We start from the raw sequence: 27,932 nt of genomic DNA, 5'->3' as shown, positions 1-27,932 counted from the left end.
CATCGCCTCCCGGTCCCGTCCCCCCCCCGGGGGGGCTGCAGGGACGGATCCTGCTCGGTCGCGGCTGGAGGGTCAGGGTGGGGAGCCTGGAGCCCGCGCTGCCACCCACCCGCGGATCCAAAGCGATGCAGGTCCCTAACGCGCCGGTGCAAGGGCAGGAGGAGGGAGAGAGGGGCTGGGGGCTGTTATTTTGGGTCGCAAAGGTGTGAGCACCCCGAGTTTTGGTTTCTGCTAGTGGTCGCGGTGATCGTTACCACCCCGGGTTCACGCTCAGCTGCTGGTTAGCACTTCAACCGCACGCCACATACAGCGACCGTCCAAGAGCGAGACCCCTGAAATACCCCCACGTGGGTGGTGTCCCCCCGCTTTCAGCCCAAGCCCCCGCTCCCGTTTCCCCTCTGAGTTTTGAACAGGCACATCAACATCAGCAATACCAGCCCCGGCACAGAAAACTGCCCTGACTCAATTTCAATTGCTTTCATCCAGGACGCAATGAAAAAACAACCAAGAAATGAACCGACAGCACCAAGGCTCCACTGAGGAGTGGAGCACACGTGTTTTAATAAGAGATAAAACAAACGGTTGAATAATCCAACTCTTCTCAGCTTGGCCAGAATGTTCCTCCATGCAAAGTGGGACCCACAGCATACACAACCACATACCACTGAAGACAGGACCCATATAACTTGTTTATTGAGCTCTATATATAGTTAAAATTCATAGGTGCCATAATCCATTTAAAAACCAGAGACATCTACAAACATTAAAAGGCTCTAAGATTGATGATCCCTTTTATGTAAAAAAAAAAATTAATATAAATAATCCCAAACCCAAGGAATGTAACGTCCCTGGGCCAGGGGAAGGGGAAGCTGCGCATACGCAGAGCAGGTGGCAAAAGGAGCTTGGTGCTGCGAGGACACGGTACAGCATCCAGCCATCCAGCGCGGGCCCCCCTGCCCAGGCCTTCCAGCACATCTCGGTGCGCAGCACTGGGAAACAATCTCCTCTCTCACCACCCACAACGAGCAACTCTCCTCCAGCAAGTCCGTCCTGGGTGTTTTCTCAATCCCAAGGCTCCTGCGTAGCCTTTCCTAACAAATCCTTAAGGGATGTGGTGCTGCCACCTGAGCAAGGGGCAGGGGAAGCGCACGGGTCCTGACCAGTGGGCACACACACACAGTATCTGGCTCGAAGGAGATGCTGCAAACACTTGGTACAAGTCGGGAGTCTATCAAGGCAGAAAAGCTGTGCCACTGCGCTTCCAACCAACCTTCCCCATCTCAACTCCACAGCCACTAAACGAGAGCACCGCAGGGGAGAGGAATTTATGTACCACTGGCACCCAGCTTTCCCAAGCACACCACTATGCTAGGAAGTGTCGCAGCAACTGAAATGCCATATTCCCTTCCCAGAGAAGCGGGATACAGTCCCTGTGTCCAAGCACTTACACAGATCACATTATGGAGGAAGAGTAAAAGCCATGGGAGAAGCATAAGGGACTAAAGGACAGCACGCACTGAAAACCATTTTTTAACGTTTTTTTCTCCTGCAGTTTCTGGCTCAGTCTTGAAATCCTTGTCCAGCCATGTTCCCTTCCCACATGTCAACCCTCTTCTTTCCACAACAGAGTGATGTCTCCATTCTCCTCCCCAAACTCCCCTCCCTTCCCCTTTGCATAAGCCCACATACAGGAAGGATGCCAATGATGGCATGAAATCCCCAAGCAAGAGTCTCTCAACTCCCAACACCTCTCACTCACCTTTGGGAAACTACAATTCCATGGGACATCCGTGATCTACACCCTCCTTAATGAAAATGCAGCTTCACACACTTTCACCAGCTATTCAGGAGAAAGCACAAGAGTTTCCGTTATGAATCCAAAGCAAAACAGGCTTCTGCTTCAACACCAACCGTTTCTACTTCAGTGTTAAAAGACAGGCTTCTCATCCTCTTTGGCAAAAGGCTGTAGCACAACTTGGTGTAACCACCGCTGGCAGATACATACCCAGAGTGGTGGGAGCCTGATAAGTTCAAAGGTTTCTGCTATCAGACCCACTCTTCCCAGTCAGAGTCAAAGGGCAAGACCACAGTCAAAGAGAACGTAAGGAAACAAAACAAAAAAAAACAAGCTGTATTTTATACATATTGTCCAAACAAGTGATAAGGGGTTTTCTCCTCCAACTAAATACATTATACAATGCACATACACAGACCTGGATACTTTTGCTATATCCTAACATGTAAGACATTACAGCTTTTCATTCAATGATCACAAGGAAGTCAGGGTTTTGAGGGTCAAAATAATACAGATCACAAGTGTAGAAAATTGAAGACAGCCTATAAAGGGTCCCAAACACAAAGCTTTTCCTCTCATGAATTTGCTTTTTGCCATCTGTACTTGAAGAGAGTCATCCCAAACATCCCAACTGAAAGCAGATGCCATTGTAAAAGTGCACAGTCTCTCAATGACTCTAAACAAAGGTTGTTGCTTCAAAAGGGCCTTCAGGGATTGTTGAATTTTGCCTTGTTACTTTAAAATACCGCTGTGCTTAATGAAATCAGACACCTAAAAGGTTATACTATATACATTTAAAAAAAGCTGAGGAAAAGGTCTCTAAAAATATGCTCTTGAATTTCACAAAATGCTCCGTCTGCTCAGGTTTGAGGAATACTTCCGAATTGTGCTGCAGCTTGCCAGCAGAGGAGACCAAGCTAAATCAGGCTTGTGGCAAAAAACTGAAAAAGAGGGGCCAGCCCAGCCCTTTCCCTCAGCTGCTGGTCTTCCCCCAACAGAACTCCACTTGTCTCCTTCAAGGACATTCAGTGTATTCAAACAGCAATGAACCAGACCTGCTGACAACAAACCAGCATCAGATGGGCCAAACACTAAAGAAACTGCACAAAGGGGGACAGGACAGGACAGGAATGCATGCTAGGGGAGAAACCAGAGGAACTGCTAAATGTCAGAATCCATAGAAGCACTAATTAAAGCTTGTATTTACAGGGGGGATTCAGGCATCAAAATGAAAATGCCAAGGGAGCCTCACAAGACTGCTCGACTCTCCTACGTGACACCAGCAACAACGTTCAGATGGGCTGCCGAAGCCAATGACCACATTGTGTGAGCCAAGAGCACTATCACTGGGAAGAGAAGGCAGCAGCTTTTCTTTTTGGAAGAAAGATCTTTCACATCACCACCGATCTCCTGTCCTCCAAAATCTGCGCCACTGTAAGGGCCAATGCGCTGAAAGCAGGTAAGCAGACTAGTCCTACAGAGATGACTAACATAGCTGAAGCCAGCATACTCTAGAAGGTATTTTTAAGCTTGGCTGCCACAAGCATGAGAATCTCGCCGATCTTTTTCTGCCAGTTCTCTATGTCCTTGGAGACATCACACCAGAGCTCTCCGTGGCGAGGTTCAGCATTCTCACAGCGCTTCCTCACTTCTTCTTGTTGTTCCTACAAGGAAGAGAAACGACAGTTTGCAAGTCTCTTAATGCCTTGGTTTGTTCCAGCACAGATCCAAAAATTTAACAGTTCCCTCCCTGATTCAAACACTCTTCCAAAGCTTATGGTGGGTTTTTTGTTTTATGTTTTTTGAAGGCGGTACGGAAGCCTGAGTCAAAATTCAGAGGCAGCAACTCTCCTGCCTTGCTGAACAAACTGACCAAATTACAGTCAAGCAAGTTTTGGCTACACCAGAGAAATTGCAGCAGAAACTTCCTTTGCATTACCGCCTGCATGAAATCTGTCAAGTGAGAGGTCTCTCTGAAGTCAGAAGATAAACACTCCCATCATTGCAGTAATATCAGGCTGTAAAAACTGCCATAAGAGATTAGAACAGACTGTTCCTCCGGCTGTGTTCACATGCAACCTGTACTCGACACTTGTGAAGAAACGGGACTAGTTACACAAACCCAGCATTGCAATTACAGGGAAATCTCCTACGAGAAAGCATGCATTTTACAGAAGGAAGATTGATTTCATAGATTTTTGCACAAACTAGCATGACTGTGGACAGCAAAGCAGCCTGAAAGACAGCTCAGCTAATGACAGAGCCTTTTAAAAACCACCACACAGGCCTGTTCATGCTCATTCATGACCAGGCGTGACAGCCGTAGCCTCATCTGTGAGCCACACAGGCAGCAGCAGCATGCTCAACTGCTGCAGCAGTCCCCGGGACTGGGTAACCAACAACAGCCAGGGATTCCTGCTGCCTTCCCCTGCTGCCTGTTCCCAGGAATGCACTCACCTCTGTGCCATGCTGGAGCTCAAATTTGTAAAAGAAAGCCCAGGCGTCCCCCAGGTCAGAGTCTATCTTCACTGTTCGGTGGAACCATTCTCTGGCCTTGGTTATTTTACGCTCACTCCAGAACAGCCTGTTGAGAAAAGCAAAAGTGTGTTGACATATAGCCTCTTTAGAGGAACATGCCAATCTGCAAGCACTCTAACTTAGAGGCTCTACAGATATTTCAATTCTTTCCTCTCACAAGAAGGAAACAGCAGATTTTGTAGGCATCTGCTGACTGTCCTTCCCCTGGGAAGCGAAGAGATACAAGAGGACTGAAAAGAACATCCACTGCTTCCTCTTCACTCTCCCCCTCGTGAAGGAGGTTAACTTAGCCCCAGGAAGAGACAGCCACTCCTGAGAAGGGAATTATTAGTCTCCGAGCTCAATCTTTGACTCTGAGCATAATCTTTGCTACCTCAATGGCTTAACTTTGCTGTTCCAGATTTGGTGTAGGAAGAGACAGGATCATATGCCTACATCTAATTCCTCTCTCCCAACTTCTTAATATTTCAAGTCAATTTTAGCATCTAACAACTAAATAACTTCTAAAAGCTGAAATTTTCACGCATGTTCCTGGAGCCACAGCTGTGTGCGGTCACACACTCACATCCACGAAGCATGTTCTGGTGGAGCAGACCTACCTTGTCAGGTCCACTTTACGAGGAAAGGCGAGCATGTAAGCTTCCACGCTCAAATCCTAGCCTGGCACCCAGCCCGACTGCTGCCATTTCATAAAGGTACTCGTGAATTCTGAAATTCCTCCCCAGTAATTAACCAGCTGAGTCAATAGTCTCTTGGTTTCACTCTTTTGCATTAAAGAGTTCATTTGAGCTAGTAAGGTCTTTATCAAATCAGACAGCCATCCCTCATAAAGAGCTTAGCCAGTCATAAAATTATACAGCTTATGTGATTGTTTTTAAGCCCTATAATACTCTTGATTGTTCCATGTTAAATAAACTGTGATTTAAAAGAGCACGAACAATGATAGCAGAGGCTCAACACCTGCAGGCAGTGGCCATTTTCAGCAACATATTTAACAAAAGTTTTTCACAGATGTGTGACACTATGGTATTACTGTACCTACATGCAAGTTGTGATGGGAGGTGGAAGCTGTTTGTGTTGGGATTAGCTGCTAAACTCTCTGAGGTTGCACCAGAAGGGGTCTGGAAGCAGTTTCCATAAAGCAAAAGTTAACATTTTTCTCACTTGCTGCTAAAGCTGAACAAGTCAGCTGTCATTATCTGGCAGAACCTAGTGTTGCAGTCACTGGAGTGTATCCTACAGTTTTCTTTGGCTTATAAAAAAGAGTTGTGAAAGAATTGGGCAACTGTTTGGGCAAAATGCTTTCTGCATTAACCTCTTCTGGTATTCACAAAGGAAAAAAAAAAGTTTTTTCCAATCATGACTGCTGTAGAGCTGTTCGCACATCAGATCAGAAAAGATATGGCGTGAGTCAATTCTAAGAGCGGCTTTTCATCACTGGTGGCCTCACAACTGGATCCAGACAAGAAGACAATTCCTAGTATATTATCTTCCCATTTCAGGGAAGCAAACTACAGTATGACTGGTAGTCTGCATTCCAGGAAGGCCCACAACTGAAGAAAAAATGACACAGCAGAAATTCAGGAGGGGAGAAAACTACAGCAGCACAGAATTTAGCTCAGGATTAAAAAAAAAATCTGACAGGATCTAGGATAGAGAGAAAAGATGAAGAATACACAGCCAGCCACATAAAAATTGAAAAGTAACCAGCAAAAATTGCCCCTAGTTTCACAAATACTTAAAACATATCCTATAAAACTTAATTAAGCCTAGCTCATCTGAAAGCACACTGAAATCCCTTTCAAGGGACACAAAGATAGCCATTTTCAGAGTGCCAATACCCAGCACTGGAAAAGGACTCCATGTGAATGTATTGTTGTCTGTGCCACAGTCCCAGGCCCACCAGAACAGCTCCAGGGCAGGTTGACATCCCCTGCTTTGAATCAAGGGAGAGATTTGCACAGTTACTAGGAGACAGCTTGAGAGCTGTTACTTGCTTTGGGGCTTATTAGAGCTGCTGCAGCCAGAATCACATGGTCGTGCTCGAGTGCAATGTTTCATCATGGATGCAGCCACACACAGAAACGGGTATTTTTACTACATCAAGCACAGGAACTCACTTAGCCACAGCCAACAGGACATGTGGGTCATGTTCACACTTCTTGAGAGCATCCACACTCTTGGTCTTTCGTTGCGGTCGTGCTTCAAGGAAAATTGCCTCTGACCACAGGATTCCTTAATCAAGTCAAGTAGGGAGATTGTTTAGTGTTATTTCCGAGATTAACCCTCCCCATCCTGTCACCAGGCCAGTGCTCCCTAACACAAGCAGCACTACTGCCCCCACCCCGGCAGTTATCCATGCCCCAACCTCATCCCAGATCACTCTTTCTGCATGGATATTTCATTTAGTACTCTGAATTTTTAGCTACTGCGTGCACCATGCTTCAGTTCTGAACGTCTCTGTACCATAACCCTGCTGCCGCTTCAGCACTGCCTACGCTGGTGTGTGCTAACCCAGAGCTCATGCCTTTCAGGTGAGACATTGTAAGCAGTGGAACAGGGGAAGGCAAATCAGCATTTCAGAAGTGAAAGATATCCATTTGTCTGAATGGGAAACTGCAGTGGCAGAATTCATCCCAGAAGGTAAAAGTACACCACTTGGAAGCAGTTTCAAGGGTGCCAGAGAGCACCACAGTCTTATTGATGCTGGCTCTCCACACGTACGATGAAGGACAGAGTAGGTCCAGGAAAGCCGGGTTTAATCCCTAGTTCCTTTCACTGCCAAAAGCCAGAAAGGAAATATGCTCAGAGGAGCATGAAATCTTCAGTTTCTCATGTCAGCCAACCATACCTGCTGATCACTTCAAAGCAAAGCCTGAAAAAAGCTCATGTCTGCCAGGACTCTATCAAAGTGCTCTCACTTCCCATAAACTGCACCACAGGAATATACACAAGCTTTGATGACTGCAGTGACAGACTGGAGCAGAACTCTTCTCTTCTTGCTCTTTATAGAGTCAAACCACATTTTTCAGGCCTCTATTTTCAGGCCTGCTGAGGACACAAACACCATCGTATTTCAATTTTTCTTTGTGCAGCCTGCCTACATCAGCCATAAGCAACTATGAATCAATTCAGCAATGGATGGACGCAAGTCTCTGGTTTACATGACTGTAGGTGTCCAATGAGCTAATTCCTGCAGGCTTTTATTCTGGTTTGTAGAGTTTTAAGATAGAGTTGGAAGCAATTTTATTTAAACAAAAACTGAGATCCTGCTGCCCATTTCCATAGCAACTGGCAGATTCTGTAAAAAAGCCTGTGGTGGCAAACACTCATTAAGCATTAGGTCATTCACAAAACAAACTGGGACTTGGGTGGTACTGCTTTGTTGACCCACTAGCATGGTGAGCAGCTTGCAATGAGTTTATCATGTCATAAAAGTCACTTAATTCCCAATTGTTTCACAGGACGTTAGTAGCCGCCAATCAAACACCTTTCAAAACCTAGCCTGAAGGCAAGCTGAAAAGGCTCGCCCTGCAGTAGACTTACTACACTTTGTAGTTACGTGACATCTTCTCTCCAAAGATGTCAACATGTTTAAATAATTAAGTCTTCCTGCAATTCTGCCAAAAAATAGGGAAGCATTATACACTTTCTCCTCCCATCCCAAGAGGCAAATGTTTCCACTGCTGGTTAGAACCAATTGACTTACATGATATGACCTATTTGCCTTTTCTGAAATGAGTTAAAATAATCAAAACCCAGGACTAAACATTTATGGTACATGATCCCCTTATCACGACTGCAACTGAAATTTGCTGCCAGCACAAGTTATTAAGCACACAGTTAGTGGTGCAACCAGTGCAGGCAAACCAACAACAGGAAGTCTCCTATGGCCAGCTGTACTCCAATGAGACAGGGAAAAAAACCCATTCTTTTTCAACTGAACTTCCTAACTTCAAACACTTGAGAGTCTTTCTTCAATTTTAAACCTTGGCAGACTTCTACCAGCTTCAGAGAAAAGCCACCCATATCCAAGATGCTTTCCCTGGAAACCCAGGAACAAACTGTGGAACACAGACCCAGTAATATACTGGATACTGCAGTGAAATGGAACGAACACCAACTTGTGACCTCTCTTTGTGAGAGACAGCACAAAGCAACTGGGATTATTCACAAACACCCTCAACATTTCATTTGCAGAAGGATGACTGATACCTCTCCAAAACATAGTATTTTGAGACCTGGCCAGAAAGGACACCTTGGAAAAATATGTGCCTTTATCAACTGGGCAAAACAACCGTGTTTAAGATAGAAATGAGATCCAGCTCACCTGAATTGGGGCATTCTTGCAATGCCTTGGCCATCAGAGTATTTGCAATATTCTTTAGCCCAGCTCTGTATTCTAATCGCACAGATTCCAACCTGGTAAGGAAAAGACTCAGTGATATATATGACAACATATTCACCATGCGGAAACAAACAGCGAGTCACATGAAGGTCACTGGAAATTGCAAACATCTGCCCATATTCTGAATAAGTTTAGGTGACTGACATCTTCCCATTCCTCTCCATCTAAAAATAAACATGACCTTTATTCTGTAATAGCCTAGATCAAAAACAATCTGAAAAAGGGACTATAAAAGAAATGAAAGTTCCCTGGGGTTTCATGCTTTGTGCACTACAACTATCAGTAAAGAAATAACTAGTCCCCAGCTCCTTAGAGTAGCTACACACTAGCCAGGATGACCAAAGCATTTCTGGTATTCAGAAGAAGTTGTTGGTCCAGAAGAAACTCTAGGATGAGCATGGTCACAAGTTCCAGGCTCAAATGGCTGAGATGATGTAAAATAGCTGGCCTGAAGAATGCATTTGCTTTGTAGCCCAAATCCAGTTAATCTCCACACAACTCACCAGAGATCTGGATTCTTTGGATTTTTTAGGCGAGACTTTTCCAAGATGGCTCTTGCTCTAGTCAACTGCCCAACTTTCTCCTCCAGCCTGGACAGCAAAAGCCACAGGGGTATGGAATGGGGGCACTTCTTCAACTGTTTCAAAAAAAAAAAAAACCAAAACACAAAAACCACCAAAAAAACCAAAAACATCTTAGAACCCCTGTAGGAAAGAACTTCCCTCCCTACATCCTCCTGTAGAGTTTAGAAGAAGAGAGACAAAGTTGATTATGTCACTCAGATTTCTCCTAGTTAGTCTTACAACACAGAACAGTAGAGAAGCCAAGATTCTCCTATATCCAAAACAGTTGGGTACATCAACTATGACTGAGCTATCCCATTAGCAAGAGAAAGAATACACTTCCCTTAATAATACATATAGTCTGTGCTCCTTCTGGAAATGGAGGGCTTTTATACATAACTGAACCACAGCAACAGAGTGTGCAGGAAACAGACAGCCTTTGAAGCCGGGGAAGTCATTAGGATATTGACACCGGCAGAAACCTGCTTCCATATTACTTTCATGGCTGGCAAGTTTCAGAAGCATTCATACCCAAGGACACCAATTACCATTTAGAAGAGACACGAGTGCTCTGCAGGCCACCTCCTTTTACTGTGTGTATCTAAGAGCTCATTAGGAGGCTTTTCTTTTAAGAGTTCTGCTTTTAGTCTTTACAGGTCTTAGAGAATTATTGTGCAATGACTTTTCCTACCAGTGAGGAGTCAAGCATACAGCAAACTCTCTCAAGCAAGAAAGTGAATTTTGCACATGGATACCAGGTAAGATAAATTCTTGCTGCTTATTTCAAGGTCCTAATTTTTTTGTTTTGTTTTGTTATTGTTTTAACCAATGACAGAGAGAACAGAAATCATCTCTTCAATTAGTCTGGGGCACAGCCTTCACCATTTTGATTCAAAGACATCTCTCCATGCCACAAGTACAAAGCAAACAAAGTGCAACAACATACACCTTACCCCTTGATTATAAGCCTCCCGTGCTTTCTCCACCAGCTCTTTTTGTTCCTCGATTTGTCCTTTCATCATCCACAGTTTGGGGAAGTCCTCATAGTGCTTCAGGGCTTCCTCACAAAGCTCTTGGGCTGCAGCAATGTTCCCAAGCACCCATTCTAACTTCACAGACTTCATGAAGACCTGAGAACGAACCAGAGCTGTTTATCACTAGCAGCCATTGAAAAACCATTAGTTCTGTCAAGGCAGTGTGTTCCCACTTTCATACATTCATTTGAATGTTATTGATTAGCTGCAGTTTAAAGTAAAAAAAAAAAATAAAAAGATACCAGGGTTAAATAATAGTGGGAACAGATAACAATGAGAAAGGTAAATGCAAATATTAAAGGAGTTAGAACAGTGTAATCAATCTATATCTCACCTGTTAGCGTAGAGTTGACATTTGTATAATATTTGTACAAAAAGCATACCTTTAAGAGCACAACCAATTAACAAATTTGAACCTGTTTCATCAGCACAATCTGATCTCCTTAGATCCAAGCTACCAAGACCACCTACTCTTACTTACGGCTTCAAGTTGCAACTGTTGTCCTCCTAATTACAAACTGGTGCATATACTTTTCTGCCCCCAAATGCCTTTCTTTTGGCTACACATGGAAGTTACAGCTGTGAGAAATACATTATAGACTGAAGGCTGTTTCACTACTCCTTGATCCCTGTCTTCCCCATTCCCAAATGACTTCGCAAGAGAGGAATCAAGTCTGAGACCAGAGCTTCAGTCCCAGCTGCCAGGTGGAGAGAAGCTCCCTGACTGACAAAAGAGGAAGAGGAGAGTTTAAAAGATCTAGGATGAAGCACATATTGGCAGGGGTGGAGGGACACAGCAGACAGACACCAAACTAATTTTTCTTTTACTTGGACAAGTTAAAATGGTTCTGTATGAACAGCTGAAAATCGACAAAGTTTATCATACCAGAAGTAACTCTAGAGATAAACACAAGAGTGTAACTTTAAACAACAAACTCGACCAGAGCTGTCTTTAGCACGACAAGCATAAGTGAGTCTTCTGTGAAAGTATTTTCTGTCTCTTTTTTCCAAGACATGCTTTTATGCAACATGAACATTATACAAACAGCTGTAAACTGGGAATTTCCTGACTTTTGCCATTTGTGTAAAAAAACTGAAACCCTTCACTTGATCCTAGCCTTTTTTTCCCAGCATGCCATGATTTTGTGTCGCAATTCACTGGAGAAGCACTGCAGCAAAGCGGCCACATGCCTGCAAAAGGCAATGGCAGCTAGCCATCTGGTCAATCACTAAGGCCACAGAACTGAAGGAACTCCTCCTTCCGTCTCAACTCCCCCGTGGCCAAGAGAGGTCTCAGCCTCTCCACCCTTCACACATCCTTACCCTTGCCGTGGGGGCACTGCTTCGAGCTTTTGCCAGCAGCCTCCTTGCTCTTTCATATTCATTGTTTTCTGACTCGAGCTTCACGGCAGCCAGCCAGATCTCCTCGCTGTTGGGGTTGGCCTGCAAGAACATAAAATGACAGACAAATGCATACAGTGAATCAACAGCAGATTTAATCCTTCATTTGATCCAGATTAAAATTGAAATCAGAGCTCTGTCAATCCACACTAGGATTTTTTTCAGTTCAAGCTCCTCCCAATCTTCTTTGACCTTTGAAGTTTATAGGAATTCTCCAAAACAGATGCGCAACACAAAGATATATGCCAGTTTAGAACTTGGATGCTTCTCAATTATTGAAAAGCCTTAATGCTTGATGTTCTGAACTTCCAGTTTAAATACTGAAAAGATCATAGGGTTTGCCACAATGAGACCCTCATTTTATTATCCCTGAGCAAAAAAACTGAAGCTTGAACTCCCAACTGAGGTCTGTGAACACTCCTCCAATAAAAGTCATTTCGGTGGCAACCATGTCAAGAAGTCTTCAGGACGGTAACAAAAAGCACCAAGAACAAATTTAGGAAGTAAATATCTTTTAGCTTCCATCTCAGAATTTGTCATTTGGTTTTGCTACCTCTTAGCTTTTAAGCCTCATTCCCAGTGTTAGAACTGTACCGCTCTGCCCATCTTTCTTTCAGCATCCAGCAGACAATTCCCATCATTTTGCTGTGGATTAGTGGGTTTGGTCCCAGCCACAAGTGATGCAGTAACATCATTGATTAGGGCAGACCACTATCCTTTTTACTGAGGAGACAGATGACCCAACACAAGGGGATTCTGATCCATGACTGGGGTTGGTGGGAGCCATGGTAGTAAAATTAATGGCTTGTGAACTCAGAACCTGGTGTGGTACTACTAAGAGAGCAGTAATATACTCTTGCTTCTAGCTTGCTGCTATTTTACAGAACATTTTGCCACATAAAACAATCAAAGAACAGCGGAAGCTGCCATAATTTAGAAAGGCAGCAGGAATCAGGTGTTGACAGAAAAAGCCTACTCTGTATTCTTTACCAGTTGTACTTAACACCACCACACAAGTCTAATATACCCACCTGGAAAGCCAGGGCCAAAATGCTTCTGGCTGCTGGCACATCTCCCGCCAGCCACTTCGATTTGGCTCCCATAAGCCAGAGCACTTCTGCTTTGGGACAGTGAGCAACAGCTCTCTGCAAAAGAGCCTCCAAGGATTCTCTGAGACAAGAAAGAGCAAGTTACAGTCACTCGAAATACTGCCAAAGGTGAGCTCTCACACACCATTTCCACTATCACTCAATGCTATAAATATTGTTGCAAAGTCCAACGTTGTAAACCTTGATAAGTTGTTTCATAACAAGGAAAGGGTGGGGTCTTTTTTCACAAGGGTTCTGAAATCAGCACTCCACAAACGACTCATTGTTCAGACACTTTTTTTTGATAGCCTCTGCAGAAAGACCCTGCACACAAACAGCTCATTTGTCTTGGAAAGAGCCATTCTTCTTAACAAACCTTAGCAGAAACTGAGACAGGAAGTTTTTCAGAATTATTACATGAAGCTGGCTTGATTTTACTGAAAATTTTTTTCTCATCTGGAAAATATACTTTTCAGGTAGAACAAGGGGCTTAAAAGCCAGCCACCACTGGGAAACGCGGGAGAACATCAAAAGCAGACATACTTGTTCCAAAAAAAAATAATAATAAAAAAAATGCTTGAATGAGGCAGAACTCAGCATCTGCAGCCACTTCCACACAACAGCCTTGTTGTCTTTAATAAGGATGATTCCAGGTGCTTAAGTGGTCTATTGCATAGACTGTGTGCTTTATTCTAAACTTAGGGCAGAGAGTTTCACATGTGTAAAGCTTTATGAATAAACTTTTAAAAAGAGGCCTGAGCTGTGACAGTATAACACCCATCTTAATACAGAACATGATATACATTCATAGTATGTTTAATCAGAAAATGCCAGAGATGCTCGGACAACTTCAGTGATGAAGTAGTTTATCTATGAAAACTAAACACATACTGTATTTCTAGGTGATTTGTATTCCCAATTTTTTCTAGGAATGCCTTCTCAAAGATGACTGTCCCTACCTTGCCTGTTCGTAACTATTTTTACCAAGTCATCTCTATTGCCAAAGAACTTTTTATGACTTCATAAAAACCGAAGATGTTCTGACCACAACCATAACAAAGAAGGTCAGACCTGCAAACAGTGCCAGCAAGCTCCTACCAGCTGAACTAACTCTGCATGTACAACACACCACTTCAGGACTGATCTTGTAGCTTTTCTTCCTCCCCAACCTACCACCCTGTAACAAGGGTGAACCCCTCCACCCAAGGATTAACCAGCACACACACCTCGTTCCATGGTTCTTTTCAAAGTACGCTGCTCGCAGCCACACACTCTTCTTGCTCGGGAAAACTTGCAAGGCATAAGCATAAATTGCTCGGGCACACTCCAGAGCATTATGAGCAACACACTAAGGAAAAACAGATCAGAACTAAGTCAGTTTAGGGTTGCACTGAAATCAAGTGCAAGAAGCAATGACACATGCATAATTCAACACAGAACTCAATAACTCAGAGTAATACATGAATTAGGGCGTTATATAAAACAGAACAGTTACTATCAGCTTTTTCAAAGAAAGCAGGGAAGAAATTTTCAGGCATCCATCTATCAGAGCCCAAGTGTCACTGGCCTTTCAGTGGGACACAAGCCAGCTTGAAACATTAGCAAGGCATTGTAAAGGCTCTCATGTTTGTCTCATGCTTGCACTTCATATATTTTTTTTCTTTACAGACAAAACTATCAGTGCCACAGCATATGCCCCCTACTGCTGTGAGCCCAATTCAAGGCCAGTGAAGCAGACATTTCTCATGCTGAAATATAATTTAGTTTTTAGTGCATGTTCAAACTACTCCCCTAAAGCAAAGAAAGTCTGGTAAAACTTTTACCCACTCCCCTTTCCAGTCTTACATTAACACTTGAGCTACAATGTTTATGCCTTGAAACTCCACTCCCAGTTCCTTTAACCAGACCTCAATCCCTGTTGATGTCACCCCCCGCCCCCCCCCCCCCCAAATCCACACCAAAACCAGCAAACAATCTATCACAATACCAAATTTTTGCTTAGTAAAAATTCAACTCTGAAAAAAAGCTCTACAATACAATAACCTCCTGAGAGGGAGAGTGGCCAAATGCAGGCAATGTTGTGGGAATCACATCCACTTTCATGGACGAAAAATGTCACTTCCCAGGCTCCAGTTCTATTTCCCCCAGTTAATAAAAAAACAACAAAACAAAAACAACAACAAAAACCAGCATCACAGCTGGACATACACTGTCTGCATCTTCCATCCAGGTATGCTTCCGATCCTCCTCCTCAATCCCAATCCCAATCACAGCTCGCATGATTGCCTGGCATGTGGCCACACTTCCAGCTTTATCACATTCCTCAGCATCCTAGAAAGAAGAATAAAGCCCTGGTCATTCTGAGAAATCATCACAAGAAGTTAGATTCTGCAACACTACTCCTCATGTGCAAACACAGAGACATTATGCATCACTGCCACATCAAAAATACTTATTACTTAAACATATCTTGACACTAACCGGTGAGCCTACACCCACAAGGAAGGTGCTATAGCTGTACACAGAATCAGTCAGAAGTTGGTTAAGAAACAGAGCCTGTCAACTGCATCCACTGAAAAGGAGTTAAGTGTGACAATGTCAGACCTTTCCAGACTGAAAATTCTCCTCTTACAGCTACGCTGACCTGCCCTGGGTTGGGTCAAGCAGGGACCTGGCCAATAAAAAAAAAAATGCAAGAGTTTGGGAAGAAAGAATTGTAACATCAAAGCTACTGACCTTCTTTCAGCTTTGGGTTGATTACTATGTCTCAATAAGGGCTAAGCAATAACTAAATTTAAACAAAACCCTCAACCACTGTTAGGTTGAAGGTGCAAAGGCTCTCTCACCAGAGCATATATGGAAAAGTGGGGTTTTCTGACATCCGAAGCTTTTGAAAAGCCAAGCGTGTCTTGCTTAAACTTGTTAAAAAGACCTCTGATCAGGTAACAGAAATGGAACAGTTCTAGTACTGAAAAGGAACTCGAGAAGACAATGATGCAGAGGCTGTGGTGTTCGTTTTTTTAACCAGAAGTTGAAATTAACCTTTAGTTGTTTTACTGCTGTAAAGAAAGTTAGAATTCTTCTAGATGTTAACAAGGATATCCGTTTAGTATCAAATACTTTGCTCATTATCAATGCTCTTTCAAGCAGCATGGCAAGAAGATTTTGTTGCCTTGACCCCTTGTAAGTTATTTTAGTAGTAAACCGGTTTAAAGACTTAGGCTTAAACAAAGCACAGTACATAGAGGAAGGAGGTTCTTTTAACCTGAACATCAAGCCATTTAGATGGCAACAGTCTCTGAAGTGTCTTACTAACTCAAGAAACTCAAGCACCACAGCTTTTGAACGTGATCAAAACACTGCAAACCCCTACAACTTTTTGCAACTTTTCTAGCACAGAACATGAAAAATATGATGACCTGGGATGAACCTGCACGGAGGTTGTGTGTTGTAAACATCACTGTACAACACAGTTCCACATGTCAGCTGTGACTGCTTCACACACCCTCAGGACTACGAGCCAATAAAGGACTAACAGAATATTTCCTGCCTGCTGCATATGCAATATTTGTATTGACTTCTTACAACACTATCTGACAAAGATTTCTTAGGCAAACAGGTACCTTTTAAGCCAAAAGAGACATAAGCAAAAAAAATACATAAATCCTTCACTGGAGGCTTAGAGCCTCTGTCCTACTTAAGGCAGCAGCTGCTTCAACTTGAAGCTGGTTATCTTCCAAGACAGAAGTAAACCAGACATTCCTCAGCTCAACACATGCAATGTTAGCCCAGTGTATCACCTAACTATGGCCTTGGCTCTCAGCTTTTTAGTCTTACCTCTTGTATTTTCATGGGGATCTCCACTGATAAGCCTAGTGCAAAACTACGCTATCCTAAAATATTTTCTATCAATAGCCTTCGAAACAGAACCTGAAGAGCTCATCTGGGTCTCTAACCAAGACCAAGCAAATACCTGTATCCATTGCTCTCTGTTGATTTCCACACCATTAGCCCTAAGAGATGTGATGGCTCTGTCAATGATTTTCTCCACCATCTGGGTATTTCCATTGGCTTCCTCCAGTTTGGCAGCAGTAATCCAGATGTGACGATCCGTCGGAATATTCTCACGGGCTTTGTTAAGGACTTTACGAGCATTCTCATATGTCTCCAGCCTTGCCAGCGCAAGCCACAGCTGCAGAGCAACAGAAGATGTACTTTAGATTAGAACAAGGAGATGACAACACTGCTGCATGGCAGCGTCGGCCCAAAGAGATAAGCAGCTTTATGCTGTTTGCTACTAGTTGGCAATTGTCCTCAAGTAGTATAAGCAGGCTGCAGAATACCAATGGAGAAATAGTAGAAACAGAGTCTACTGCTGTCCTTAAAGCTCAATCCTAATCATGTCAAGCTATCATCTTTGTTTGCTGGGCTGCCGCACTCATATTTTCTGTCCACATCACCTTTTAAACAGCTGAATATTACACTCCGGTTCAGTGTTTCAGAAACAAGCAACTTGGTTTTAGATTCCCCAGGCTATACGTATGCTTGTTTTCACAACCGTCAAGGCACCAAACACGAACATGGATAATTGGCTACAGCAGGCACAGCACTACGCTGGCATAACTAATGTAACAATTACACAGGAAAATGAGGCATATAATGACCACCAGAGAATTAACTCTGGAGAAAAAAGCACAGTCCACTACTTATCACATCCTTCTCATTGTGGCATAAAGTGCGTGGTAGAAAATTCACACTGCACTCACTCTGCCTTTTGTTTTCAAAGCTCTATTGCCAACTTAAAAACGGTGTGTAGAGGGTTGCTTTATTTTACTTTTTTAAAACTTACTTCAACGCTAGTTGGACAGCACTCCACAGCCCGACTCAGCATGATCCTGGCATCCTCAGGTTCTTCTAACTCCACGGCTGCCTTCCACAAACGCACCGAATTTGGAACATGCTCAAGGGCTAGAGAGGAAAAACAATTATGTCAATCACAACAAAGTAGTTTACCAAAGATAATTGTATTTTTTAAAGACAATATATTAAAGGCTTTGTCCAATTACAGATGCAATTTCCTGAAAAAGAGAAGGGAGGGAACTGTACTTATATTAGCTCTTGCTTCAACAATGAGAACTTAAAATCAGAAAATAAAAAACTTACTTAATAATTTTAATTGCAAACAGATTTTGGAGAGAGCCAAGGGCTTTTTCCCTGTACAAGCTGTAATTGCATCCTCTTCAGTAAAACACCTAGCTGAACAAAGCCTCCAGTCTCAGCAAATGAGCATATGTAGGACCTTCAAAATTGGGTAGCCTAATCATGCTGGGTGTCCCTTTATAAAAAAAGGAGTATCTTCAGTCCTAACCAGTAACACAGCCTTGTTCCTTAGATGTTGAAACTGTCCCTTCACATTTAGTTTTCCTGTAGGCATCTCCTGACAGCTTAATAGATCCCAGTTTAGCTTCCCAAAACGTTATTGGCCCCCTGTGCAAAAATAAAACAGGAGGATGCATAAAAGCTTAAAGGTATCACTGACACTAACACCCTAAGCCACTGAATCCAAAGTGTTCTTTCAGCAATGCAGTATGGGCTCCATCTAATTAAGAGTCTTTGAGGCTTCCTTAATCTTGTCCAAGAGTTAGCTACTGCTAGCAGAAATTGTATTCTCTGCAGACTGTCCTACATGTGCAGTCTGAAACATTAAAGTCTAACCAACAGCTTTTCTCAGCCTGTCTCTTCATAACCTGTATCTTCAAATGACATTGAGAAACTAAAGGGTTTGGGTTTTTTTTTTGTTAGCCTTTTGTCACTACAGTTTACACCACAGATTACTAGCATTAGCTGCATTGCGGTAGTAGTTTCATTGCTTCCATGGTGATTGCACACAAACGTGCTATAGTAACAGAGGACTGAGCACATCCTTCTTCAATAAAGCAAGCATAATTGCAGGAACACAGAAACGGGTGGGAAGAGGCATCTAAACCTACTTTGAAACTAGCTAGGCTTCTAGGCAAGGCTGTTCCTTTAAGCATTCCTGCAAAGGCAGAGAGAGGCACACTGCTGAAAGCTCAACTTCAGAGCACATCTCAGCTCTACAGAAATACACAGAGCATTTAGAAGTAGTCTGCACTGAGGATTCGGGCATTAACCATTTCTCCTCGAGTCTGCAGCAGCAGGAGATTTTTCTGAAGGACTGAAGTGAATAATATCAGCCTGCGAGAGCTGAAAGCATCACTCAGCAGGACAGAACATGTTTTCATAGATAGAGCATTCAATTTTTACACCTCAAGATGCATTTTAAACACTCAGCTTGCTGGCTTTCTAGTCAGAGAGAGGCATTAAAAACTCCAGAGGTTCTTCTGGACAGTAGGAATGCACACAGCCAACAGATGAGAGAAATGCATTATGAAAGCTCACGCTTCAGTGACATTACCTGGCAGTCAGTCTTTTTTACTTTAGGAGAAATAATGGGTTAAACTGCCACTTATCTTAAGGCTGTATATACAAACAGCTCCAAGCATCATATTACTGATGTACCCTAGGTAGCAGAAGAGCACTGTGAAGCTGTTAACAGGCAGAAATTGGAAAGATAATGACAAATCATGTTCCATTCCACTAACAGCTTTGTATCAGACATTAAGTAGGTGGTTCCAAAAGCTGAAGCAAGATGTTTTTCTCTTTGAAAATGCAATGTTTAAAGCAAAACTCAGTATTTAATGTGTAAGTCACTGCTTTCACACAAGATGCTCTCCTACCCGAGCTGGACTCAGAAATCTATTTCTGCTCATGTAAAAGTGTTCTGTGTTCAGCATCCATTATCATGCTTGAGAGGAACACACAGTGTCACAGGAGCAATACTTCACAGCATGCTGCACTGCTTAGCCAATGAAAATTTTAAAAAGCTACTGAATAGTTAATATCTGAACTCTTACTACTTCAAACCCAGGAACCTTTAAGTGCCTTTCATCCATATGCAGTTAGAGGTCATTTCACCAGACCTGTGCAATTTTACCTGCAACAGTAAGAGGTAGGAAGCAATTTACTGCCTTTGAAGCCAAGCCGTTCAATACTGTAGACTGCTTCACAATGATTTAGTAAAGGTATGAAATCCAGACCCTTTTCCCTGTCTAGATTTAAGTCAGGAGATATAATTGACACAATTCAATAGTCATGAAGGATCTAATCTCTACTGAGACAGGCACAGCAACTTAAAGTAATCAAAGAATTAATACTATGAACCTGTGAGGAAGACCTGGGTTCAGAACAACACAACAAACTGCTGTTAAAGAGATCACTGTTTGGAAAAGACAGAATTCCACAAAAGAGGAAAACCTCCAAGTGCAATGCAACAGAAGATGTAAGGTTCTAAGGTAAGCACCACAGAGAAAAGCTGTTTGTCAAGAACACAGAACTTGCTACAGTAAACCAAACCCTAAGGCCCACAGGCTCAATGATACAAGAACCCCAAAGCCTCTAAAGCTCCTCTACCAGGAATCACTATGGTCTCTAACAGGTTACATACAAGTTGGAACTCAAACACAAAGTCCAGTATCTTTTCCAAAATGTATCACAAGGTGACAGTTCAAACACCCTTTTCTCCTCAGAGCATCATTTTTTAATTGCTTTCATCTACCTATCTAACTTTGATCAGTTGGAATTGGTTTTGGTAAGTGAAACATCTTTTTGCAATTGCTTAGTTAACAGCAGCTTTCCGCTGAAGGATGTTTTACAGATACTTCAACAACTCTACTCTTTGACTCAACAGCAGCAAGTTCCATCATTATTAACAACCACACATCTTGAACAATTTACAATGCAACACACAGAGGGGAAACTCAGACTTTGTTCCCTGACCCTGGAAGAAGCTCTCACCTTTCCTAAGGACACGTTTCTTTGCACGGATATCTGTCTCCAGCTCTGCTGCTCTTATATAGATTCGGACAGACTGTGGAAGATGGCGGACAGCTTGGGCCACAACAGCCTTGGCTGTATCCCCAGGCTGAAGCCGAGCAGCTTCTAACCAAACATCTTCACTCTGTCAGGAAAAAGACACAATCTTCCTTTACACCAAAACAAGAATTTAAAATCAGAGCTTCTAGCTAAAGGTGTTCTTTTGAAACTGCAGATAGTAAAGCTGTATCAGGCATAGCCTGATACAAGCTTAACAGAGATGCTGCCTGCTTGTAACCACAATCTTTTCCTACTGTTCTGCAAGGATCAGCAGGGAAGGAAAGCAATTCTGACCTTGGGGCACATCTCCGTTCCTTTCATGATGAGGTTTCGAGCCACTTGGAGTTTGCCAGTGACCTCCTCCAGTCGGGCTGATGCTATCCAGGCTGGCGGATGATGAGGATTGGTCTCTCGTACAGATTTCAGGAGCAAACGGGCTTTCTTGATATCACTAAAGGAGGAGGAAAGACAAGACAGGAAAATTTTCAGTGCACTAGCGAACAATTCTCCTGAATCAGCAAGTGCTTTACAGTCAGTTCTTCACAGCCATACTCAGATGCACAGTAACTGTGACCTCAAATGTTTCCATACTGGTGACACAAACTACATACTACAAAACAAGCTTACAAATGCACACTAACCCAGTGAGATCACACTGCAAACTGGTTAAGTATTTAAGTAAGATTTTTAGGAATTACAGCTGGGCATTTACAGTTGGAAGCTGATAAGCACAAGCATTGATTTAAGTCAAGTGTTAGCAACAACATTTGCACATATCACTGACTTAAATGGCAATTCTTTATGAAACAGGTGTCAAACTTCAGGTTAACGAGGTTTTCAGAGGTCATCAATCAAGCCTAAATTAGCAGTACACAAGTACAATTAACCAGCTTATTTCCTGGCTGGCAGGTTGCCACACACTGCCATCACTCTGGCATGTTACTCCAGGGGTAGAATAGAAACAATCCCCACAGTTGATGCATCCAGGTCAGATGCTAAATACATCAGCTGAAAGACTACACCAGATCTCATGTTAAAGAAATTCATCCCCAAAAACTCAGCTAGCATCTTTTACAAACTAAATGTCAGCTGAAAGCCACCCGCTCAGACAGATTTCCATTTATATGCAGGATCACAGCCATTACTAAGAGGATAAATCAGTTAATCCTTCTTAAACTTACTTGATATCTCCTCCATGTGTGGGAATCATCGAATTCAAGTCTGTCAAATATCCTTTCGGGTCCACTACAGTCTGGCCACTCACAGAGTCCGACACCTGCGAAAGCCAAATCAGTGCTACTGAAATGACCATTCATAGCCACACAGCCTGCCTGCATGCACTGAAGACTGGAAAAGACACTGCTGCTATACAAATAAATCCTAGACATTTATGTGTTATGCAAACCAAGGAAGGAGGAAAACACAAAGCCTTGCTTATCAGCATTTTCCCACTTCTAAAATACACGACTTTAACGTGAAGAACTTAGTACCACTGAAAATGCAGAAAACAAACAGCTTGGCTTTCAGTCACAAGAAGGTTCTCGCAGCCCTGCCAGCTAAAGCCCATCTTTTTAGTTTAAACCAGATTTAGATGGGAAAAATCAATGAAAAAGAACAGAAGTCAACAACAATTTAAGATTAGTATTTTTCAGCATTTTGCGCTGCATCCCTACACAAGATAGAAGATGGGCTTCCCTTGGTAAAACTACCAGTGCTGTTTGTCTACGGTCCACCCCTGGTATAAAGGGCAGTCTGTTCTCCCATAATGACCAAGACTTCCAGGGACAAACTTATTTCTCAGGAAATTTTATCAGTGTAGAGGGCATGAGATTTGAGGAGTGCAAAATTATTTCTAGTCACAGCCGAGCTATTTCTTCCCTCCAACAACCAAGAGAATGAAAGACTTTTCTAAAACGAGGTCCTAAATAGCAGCACACCACCAGCACCAGGTGAACCCGTGACATCCTTCTTTTCAGCATCCTTACCTGGCTTAGTCTCATATCCATCAAGGTGTTCCTGGCTTGGCCAATCTTCCTCATATCCAGTTCACCTGTTCCAGGTGTCATTAAGCCTGGTGTCATTCCTCCTGGGTATGGAGTATTCAAGCCCCCTGGATATGGAGTATTCAATCCACCAAATTGCTAAAAACAAGAGTGAGAGAATACATTCTTAAAACCTCTTCTGAGATTTCAAAGATAATTCAAGGCTGTTGGCTGATCCACTCTTCTTGTGTGGCTACAGGACAGAGATGCCAAAACCCCATAGGTACTTCTGGAACAGTGGCTTCCCTGAATCACAAAACATTTCTCATGCAGGTTTTGTAAACCCGTGGGCAATTACTCAAGTTTAGTCAAGTCAGTGACATAAGTAACAAGAAAGTGAAAAATTCAAGCACAAGCATCTACATCTAGCACATTTAAACAAGGAAGTCCCATGGACATCTGATGCCAGTTCAGGGCCAGTCAGCTTCTCCTGTAACTGTATGACCATAGTAGCTTGCGGCCATATAGCAACAAGCTAAATCACTCAATTTTCAGTTGACTGTAAGGCAAATAATTTTTAACACAATTGCTCCAGGGTTGAGCAAACCATTAGGTGAAACTGAACTTTATTTTCCGTTCCGTTTTTGCAAAATGTTGTTATAACAGAAACGGATGCTGGTTATGTTCACCAAAACTCATTATCACCATTCTACAGCCAGAGAAAAGGAAAAGAAAAAGCAACACTTTCTTCCATTTTCACACAAGAACCAATCTTTCCCTCTCCACCCTTGAGTTTTGTCTGGCAACAGGTGTGCACTGAAAGACTCTGGCAAGCGCAGGAATTTAACATCCAGCAATTCCTTTGACAAACTGACAAACTACACCCAAGTTTTTTGGTCAAGTATCTTTTTTTCCAAATCCCACTAATGAATGCACGGTTTAACCCTTGTCTCTAATTATAAAGTACAGATCACATCTTCATCACATTTGCTTTGGTACTCACTGTTTGGCGTGGGTCCACAGAAGTGTGATTCTCCCCTGACTGTAAATGCTTTGCAAAGAAGCTATCGGGTACAGGAGTCAGCTTCTCATAACGAGGATTCCTCTGACGCTTGTTCCTGGCATCACCAACTTCTGGAATACTCAGCCACTCTTCCTCTGTGACCTCTGCTAGCTTCCGCTATTCAAACAAGAGTTGTCATCATTACTTGCTGCAGAATTTTTTTCTTTTCAACTGCTCTTATTCGTTAATAGATTTTTTTTTCTTGAAAGAATTCAGATCAATTAAAGGCTTAAAGGTCAAAGATCAAATTGTTTTCTCTAATCCAATGTACAAAAGAATTAGATGCATTTAATTAGAATTTGGTTTTAGTCCAGGCTGAGATTTCAAATCAATTATTATTAAACTCAGTGCTACAAATATTCAGATTAATCTCAGTGCCTGCAGCACTCAGGGTTTTACTACTAATCATTCAACAATAGCTTAAATGATACATTTTATTTAAAAGAAGATTTAGAGTCAGATCCTGCTCAACTACTACTTCAGTGCCAACAAGGTATCAGTCCCTCAAAGACAGAAGTGGGGTACCTTCTCAAGAACTGAGGTGAAGTCGCAATAAAGCACAAAACAAAAGACTAGTATCAAAATTTGCATAAATTTCACTACCTTGTGCATCCACAAGAGAAGTGCTCAACAGGCAGAATCACTGTATTCTCCCATATCCCTAAAAAGCAGCTTATAAACACCCACTTCCATCAACTGAGCGCTTCAAAGCAAGATGATCTTCCGCACCACTAACGGCCAGCTTCGTATTCGTTTACTTATTTTTCCAACAGAAAGTAATTCTAATCTGGAGAATAACGAACTACTTGTTTGCTAACACACAAAATCTGAGCACAGAAATGCAGAACATACATCCACCTCTCATATGTCATAAAAATAAAAGTCACGTTTCAGACATTTTTCCTTACTTTCAAATCTGAGAACTGCTGCTGAATTTTGGGTCGTTCCATACGGTATTTTTCTATTTCCTCTTTTTCTCGTTGTTCCCTTAGGAAAAGGAGTACTGAGGTTATGTTCAGAGTAACACTCGGCAAGTCTTTAAACAAAGTGTTGATACTACAGAAAAATGTGTTTGATCAGAGCCAAGGCATAAAAAAAGCATTTTTTCCAAGCTTAGGTTATCAACATTATGACAGGCATGTCTTATTTGATAAGACAATATCGTAGTGTTAAAACAGACATCTCCAACCAAGTGAACTTCAGTCTTTAACATCCTCTTACCTGTAGACCAGGTAGCGAGTTTAACAACTTAAGTAACACTCAACAGTTTACAAGACACCTGTATTATGTGACTCTTCTAACCATTTCCAGTGTGCCGTGTGGTATGTGATCGGTCAAAACCCATCACTCAACATCTCCCCACATCATCTTAATGAACTACAGTGAATCTTAACTACAGTGAAGTAACTCAGCCACATCAACTCTCAGAGCAAGTTGTGCAAAATACCCACCATCCTTAAAATGTGGAGCCATAGGGTCAAACGTATGGCATTAAAACAAATAAAAACTGCGTCTGAAAACGTACCCAGTAGACAAGGACAAAATCTGAACTGGAAAATGGAAGAGGTAGAGGAAAACTCTAAAGCACAAACTAACTAGGAAACACCCCATGCTAGTATTGTAATTCATCCTACCTTCTTTCTTTTCTGCGTTCATCCATCCTCTTATCCAAAGCTGCATAAATAGCATCTGCTTCCTCATCATCTTTTTCATAGGGACCACTTGAGAAGAGGCTCCCAGCATACCCATTGAACTAAGAATTTGGAGAGAGAGAAAAGAGAGAAAGAGGGGGAAAAAAGCAAAAAAACCAAAGCAGTCTTCTCAGTTTAAAGCTCCTGTTATGTTCCTGCTAGAGCCAACAGTCACCCAGAACAAGGAAAAAGCATGAGCAGGCTATTTCTAACAACATTGCATCAGACTAACACATCCCTAAATAAAAGCAGCTTTCCTCTACCACCCCTAGTGTTTATTCTCCCACACTATTTCAAAAGCAAAACTGCTTCTAAATTGCTTCTCTTTCAAAATTGCTTCTATTAAGCAATAAATGAGGTCCCAGTATAGAAAGGCCATTTTCTTCCATTAACCACTTTTTTTTTTTAAACTACTGAAAGCAAACAAAAAGAATAACACAACATTCAACTAACCAAAGTGGGATCTAAACACAAGAGACTACACAGGCCACATGAAGACAAATACATGTCAGAGCGCAAGAGCTTAGATTTCATTTGTGCAGAATAAAAAAAACCAAACATCCCCCAAAGTACCTAAACTAATATTTTATTTATGGAACTCTTCCCATGACTCTCAGGGCTCTGTATAGATAATTAAACCACAATATGTGGACCAATGCCACAACAAAAATCTGCAAGCACTATGCTACTATGTATAATGAGTCTCAATAAAAAAAAAAGAAAAAAAGCAAGTCTTGCTAGCAAACTACGGGAAATTCTGGCCTTGAAACCTCCACTAATACAGGGTTTCATAGCAAGAGAGCAGGGAGCTAATGGAATTCTCTTCTACTTGGGGAAAAACACCTCCAGGATGATGAAAATCTCATCACCTCATCATAATTGGTGTCATTCAAATCTTCGTCGTCATCATCAGCTGTCTGATTCTTTTTCATTTGATCTCCAACAGTCCTCTTCCCCGGCGGAGCATGACGATCATCCACAGGGTCATTGGCATCACGTGCAGGGCCAATATCAGAGCGGGTGGTGAAACCTGTGGCTCTGTGTTAATAAACCAGTAGCAGGTATTTAGCACACTGCAACTCCACCATTTGTTACGCACGCAGTCTGTCAAAATTATTACTTAAAACAGACAATAAAAATATCATTCTTTTGCAAGAATGGCATCAGCCATCCCCCATCCCTACTGTTCATAAAGCCTGGGGGAAAAACTATTGTCTTCTTGCAGGGAGAACTTTATCTACAAAGCCACCGCAATCACCCGGGTCACCGCTCTACCATCCACCTTCTACCAAGGCATGCCTTCTCTTCTAAACCGTCTCTCTTGGTTAGACACAGTAAAAAAGCTGATCCTGCAGGTTGTAGGGCACTACGGGGTGGGGGTCTCTGCGCAGGGACAGGGCGAGGGGGGGCTTATCAGAAACCCCGCGTTCAACTGGCCAGCGTTTCCCAGGGCACAGCCGATAGAATCGCCCCAGCGTAAGGGCCCTGACACATCAGCAGAGGACAAACCTAACTCACAGCCCACAAAGGGCAAGTCCTAGCGTCCGCCCCAAACCAAAACCTGCCTCTCACTGTTCCCAGCACAAACACACCCAGATTTAATGATTTTCAAGAGGCTCCCACGTACACACAGAGTTACAAAATCAGGAGGGACACAATCCCTTCCTAGCCAGCAGCGTCTAAAGCACCCAGCAACTTATCCCCGGTGCCAGGTTCGCATTTAAAGAGAAACCCGCCCATCTAAACAGTAGACAAGAACCATCACGTAGAAATAACGCTTGAAAAGCCGAGCAGGCCGCGAGGGGCCTCCGGCCTGCCCCGAGGGGACGGGGACGGACGGGTCGGGGGTAGATGGGCACCCAGCCAGGCACGAAACGGAGCCCGGGGTCGTCTCGGGGCCCGGCGAGGAGGGCGGGCGGGCCGTGAGGGGGAACCGGGGCGGGGAAAGGCCTAGGCCGGGCCCGCGGGGGGACCGGGGGAACCCGGGCGGCGCCTCACCCGCGGCCCAGCCCCGGCACGTAGCCCAGGGGGGCGGGCATGCCCAGGAACGGCTTCTTCTTCTTGTTCATGGTGTCGGGGACGGCGGCGGCAAGGCGGGACCGGGACCGGAGCCGCTGGACGCGATCGTGAGAGCGGCGACGGCGGCGAGAGCAAGCGGCGACACGGAGCGGGGCTACCCAGGAGGGCAGCGCGGCACTTCCGCTCCCGCGGAGGAGAGTAGAGCGCCCCCTGGCGCCGCGGCGGTCCCAAGCAGGGAAGGGGGGGCGGCCGCGCATGCGCACACCTGCCGGCACTTGCACACCTGAACGCACGCGCGTGTGAACGCACGCGCGTGTGAACGCACGCGCGTGTGAACGCACGCGCGTGTGAACGCACGCGCGTGTGAACGCACGCGCACCGTGCACACTCGTGTGCT

General features: G+C 43.4%; 1 protein-coding gene across 1 annotated transcript; it reads right to left on the bottom strand.

Moving 5' to 3' along the window:
- Positions 1–669: 669 nt before the first annotated feature.
- Positions 670–27,719, bottom strand: PRPF6 (pre-mRNA processing factor 6). Its single transcript, XM_069802868.1, has 21 exons — positions 27,515–27,719; positions 26,386–26,554; positions 25,460–25,578; positions 24,734–24,812; positions 23,766–23,942; positions 22,766–22,921; positions 21,962–22,056; positions 21,075–21,231; positions 20,703–20,865; positions 17,677–17,795; positions 16,801–17,019; positions 15,036–15,158; positions 14,054–14,175; positions 12,771–12,909; positions 11,662–11,781; positions 10,258–10,434; positions 9,245–9,378; positions 8,664–8,755; positions 6,454–6,568; positions 4,253–4,379; positions 670–3,459 (listed from the first exon to the last, which is right to left on the bottom strand). The coding sequence occupies exons 1-21, from the start codon at positions 27,583–27,585 to the stop codon at positions 3,307–3,309; spliced, it is 2,826 nt and encodes a 941-aa protein (XP_069658969.1). The 5' UTR covers positions 27,586–27,719; the 3' UTR covers positions 670–3,306.
- Between the last annotated feature and the right edge of the window lie 213 nt (positions 27,720–27,932).

This window comes from Haliaeetus albicilla, chromosome 2 (genome assembly GCF_947461875.1).
Source record: "Haliaeetus albicilla chromosome 2, bHalAlb1.1, whole genome shotgun sequence".
In the NCBI taxonomy this organism is placed as follows: Eukaryota; Metazoa; Chordata; class Aves; order Accipitriformes; family Accipitridae; genus Haliaeetus; species Haliaeetus albicilla.
This window is presented reverse-complemented; position numbering and strand designations above follow the sequence as displayed.

Excerpts from the sequence above, each read along its gene's own strand:
- PRPF6 (XM_069802868.1), bottom strand. The coding sequence starts at position 27,585 with ATGAACAAGAAGAAGAAGCCGTTCCTGGGCATGCCCGCCCCCCTGGGC. Across the intron at positions 22,922-23,765 it reads CTGTGGACCCACGCCAAACA|CAATTTGGTGGATTGAATAC; the intron begins GTGAGTACCAAA and ends TCTTGTTTTTAG. Across the intron at positions 17,796-20,702 it reads GAAACGTGTCCTTAGGAAAG|CCCTTGAGCATGTTCCAAAT; the intron begins GTGAGAGCTTCT and ends TTTCCTCTCTAG.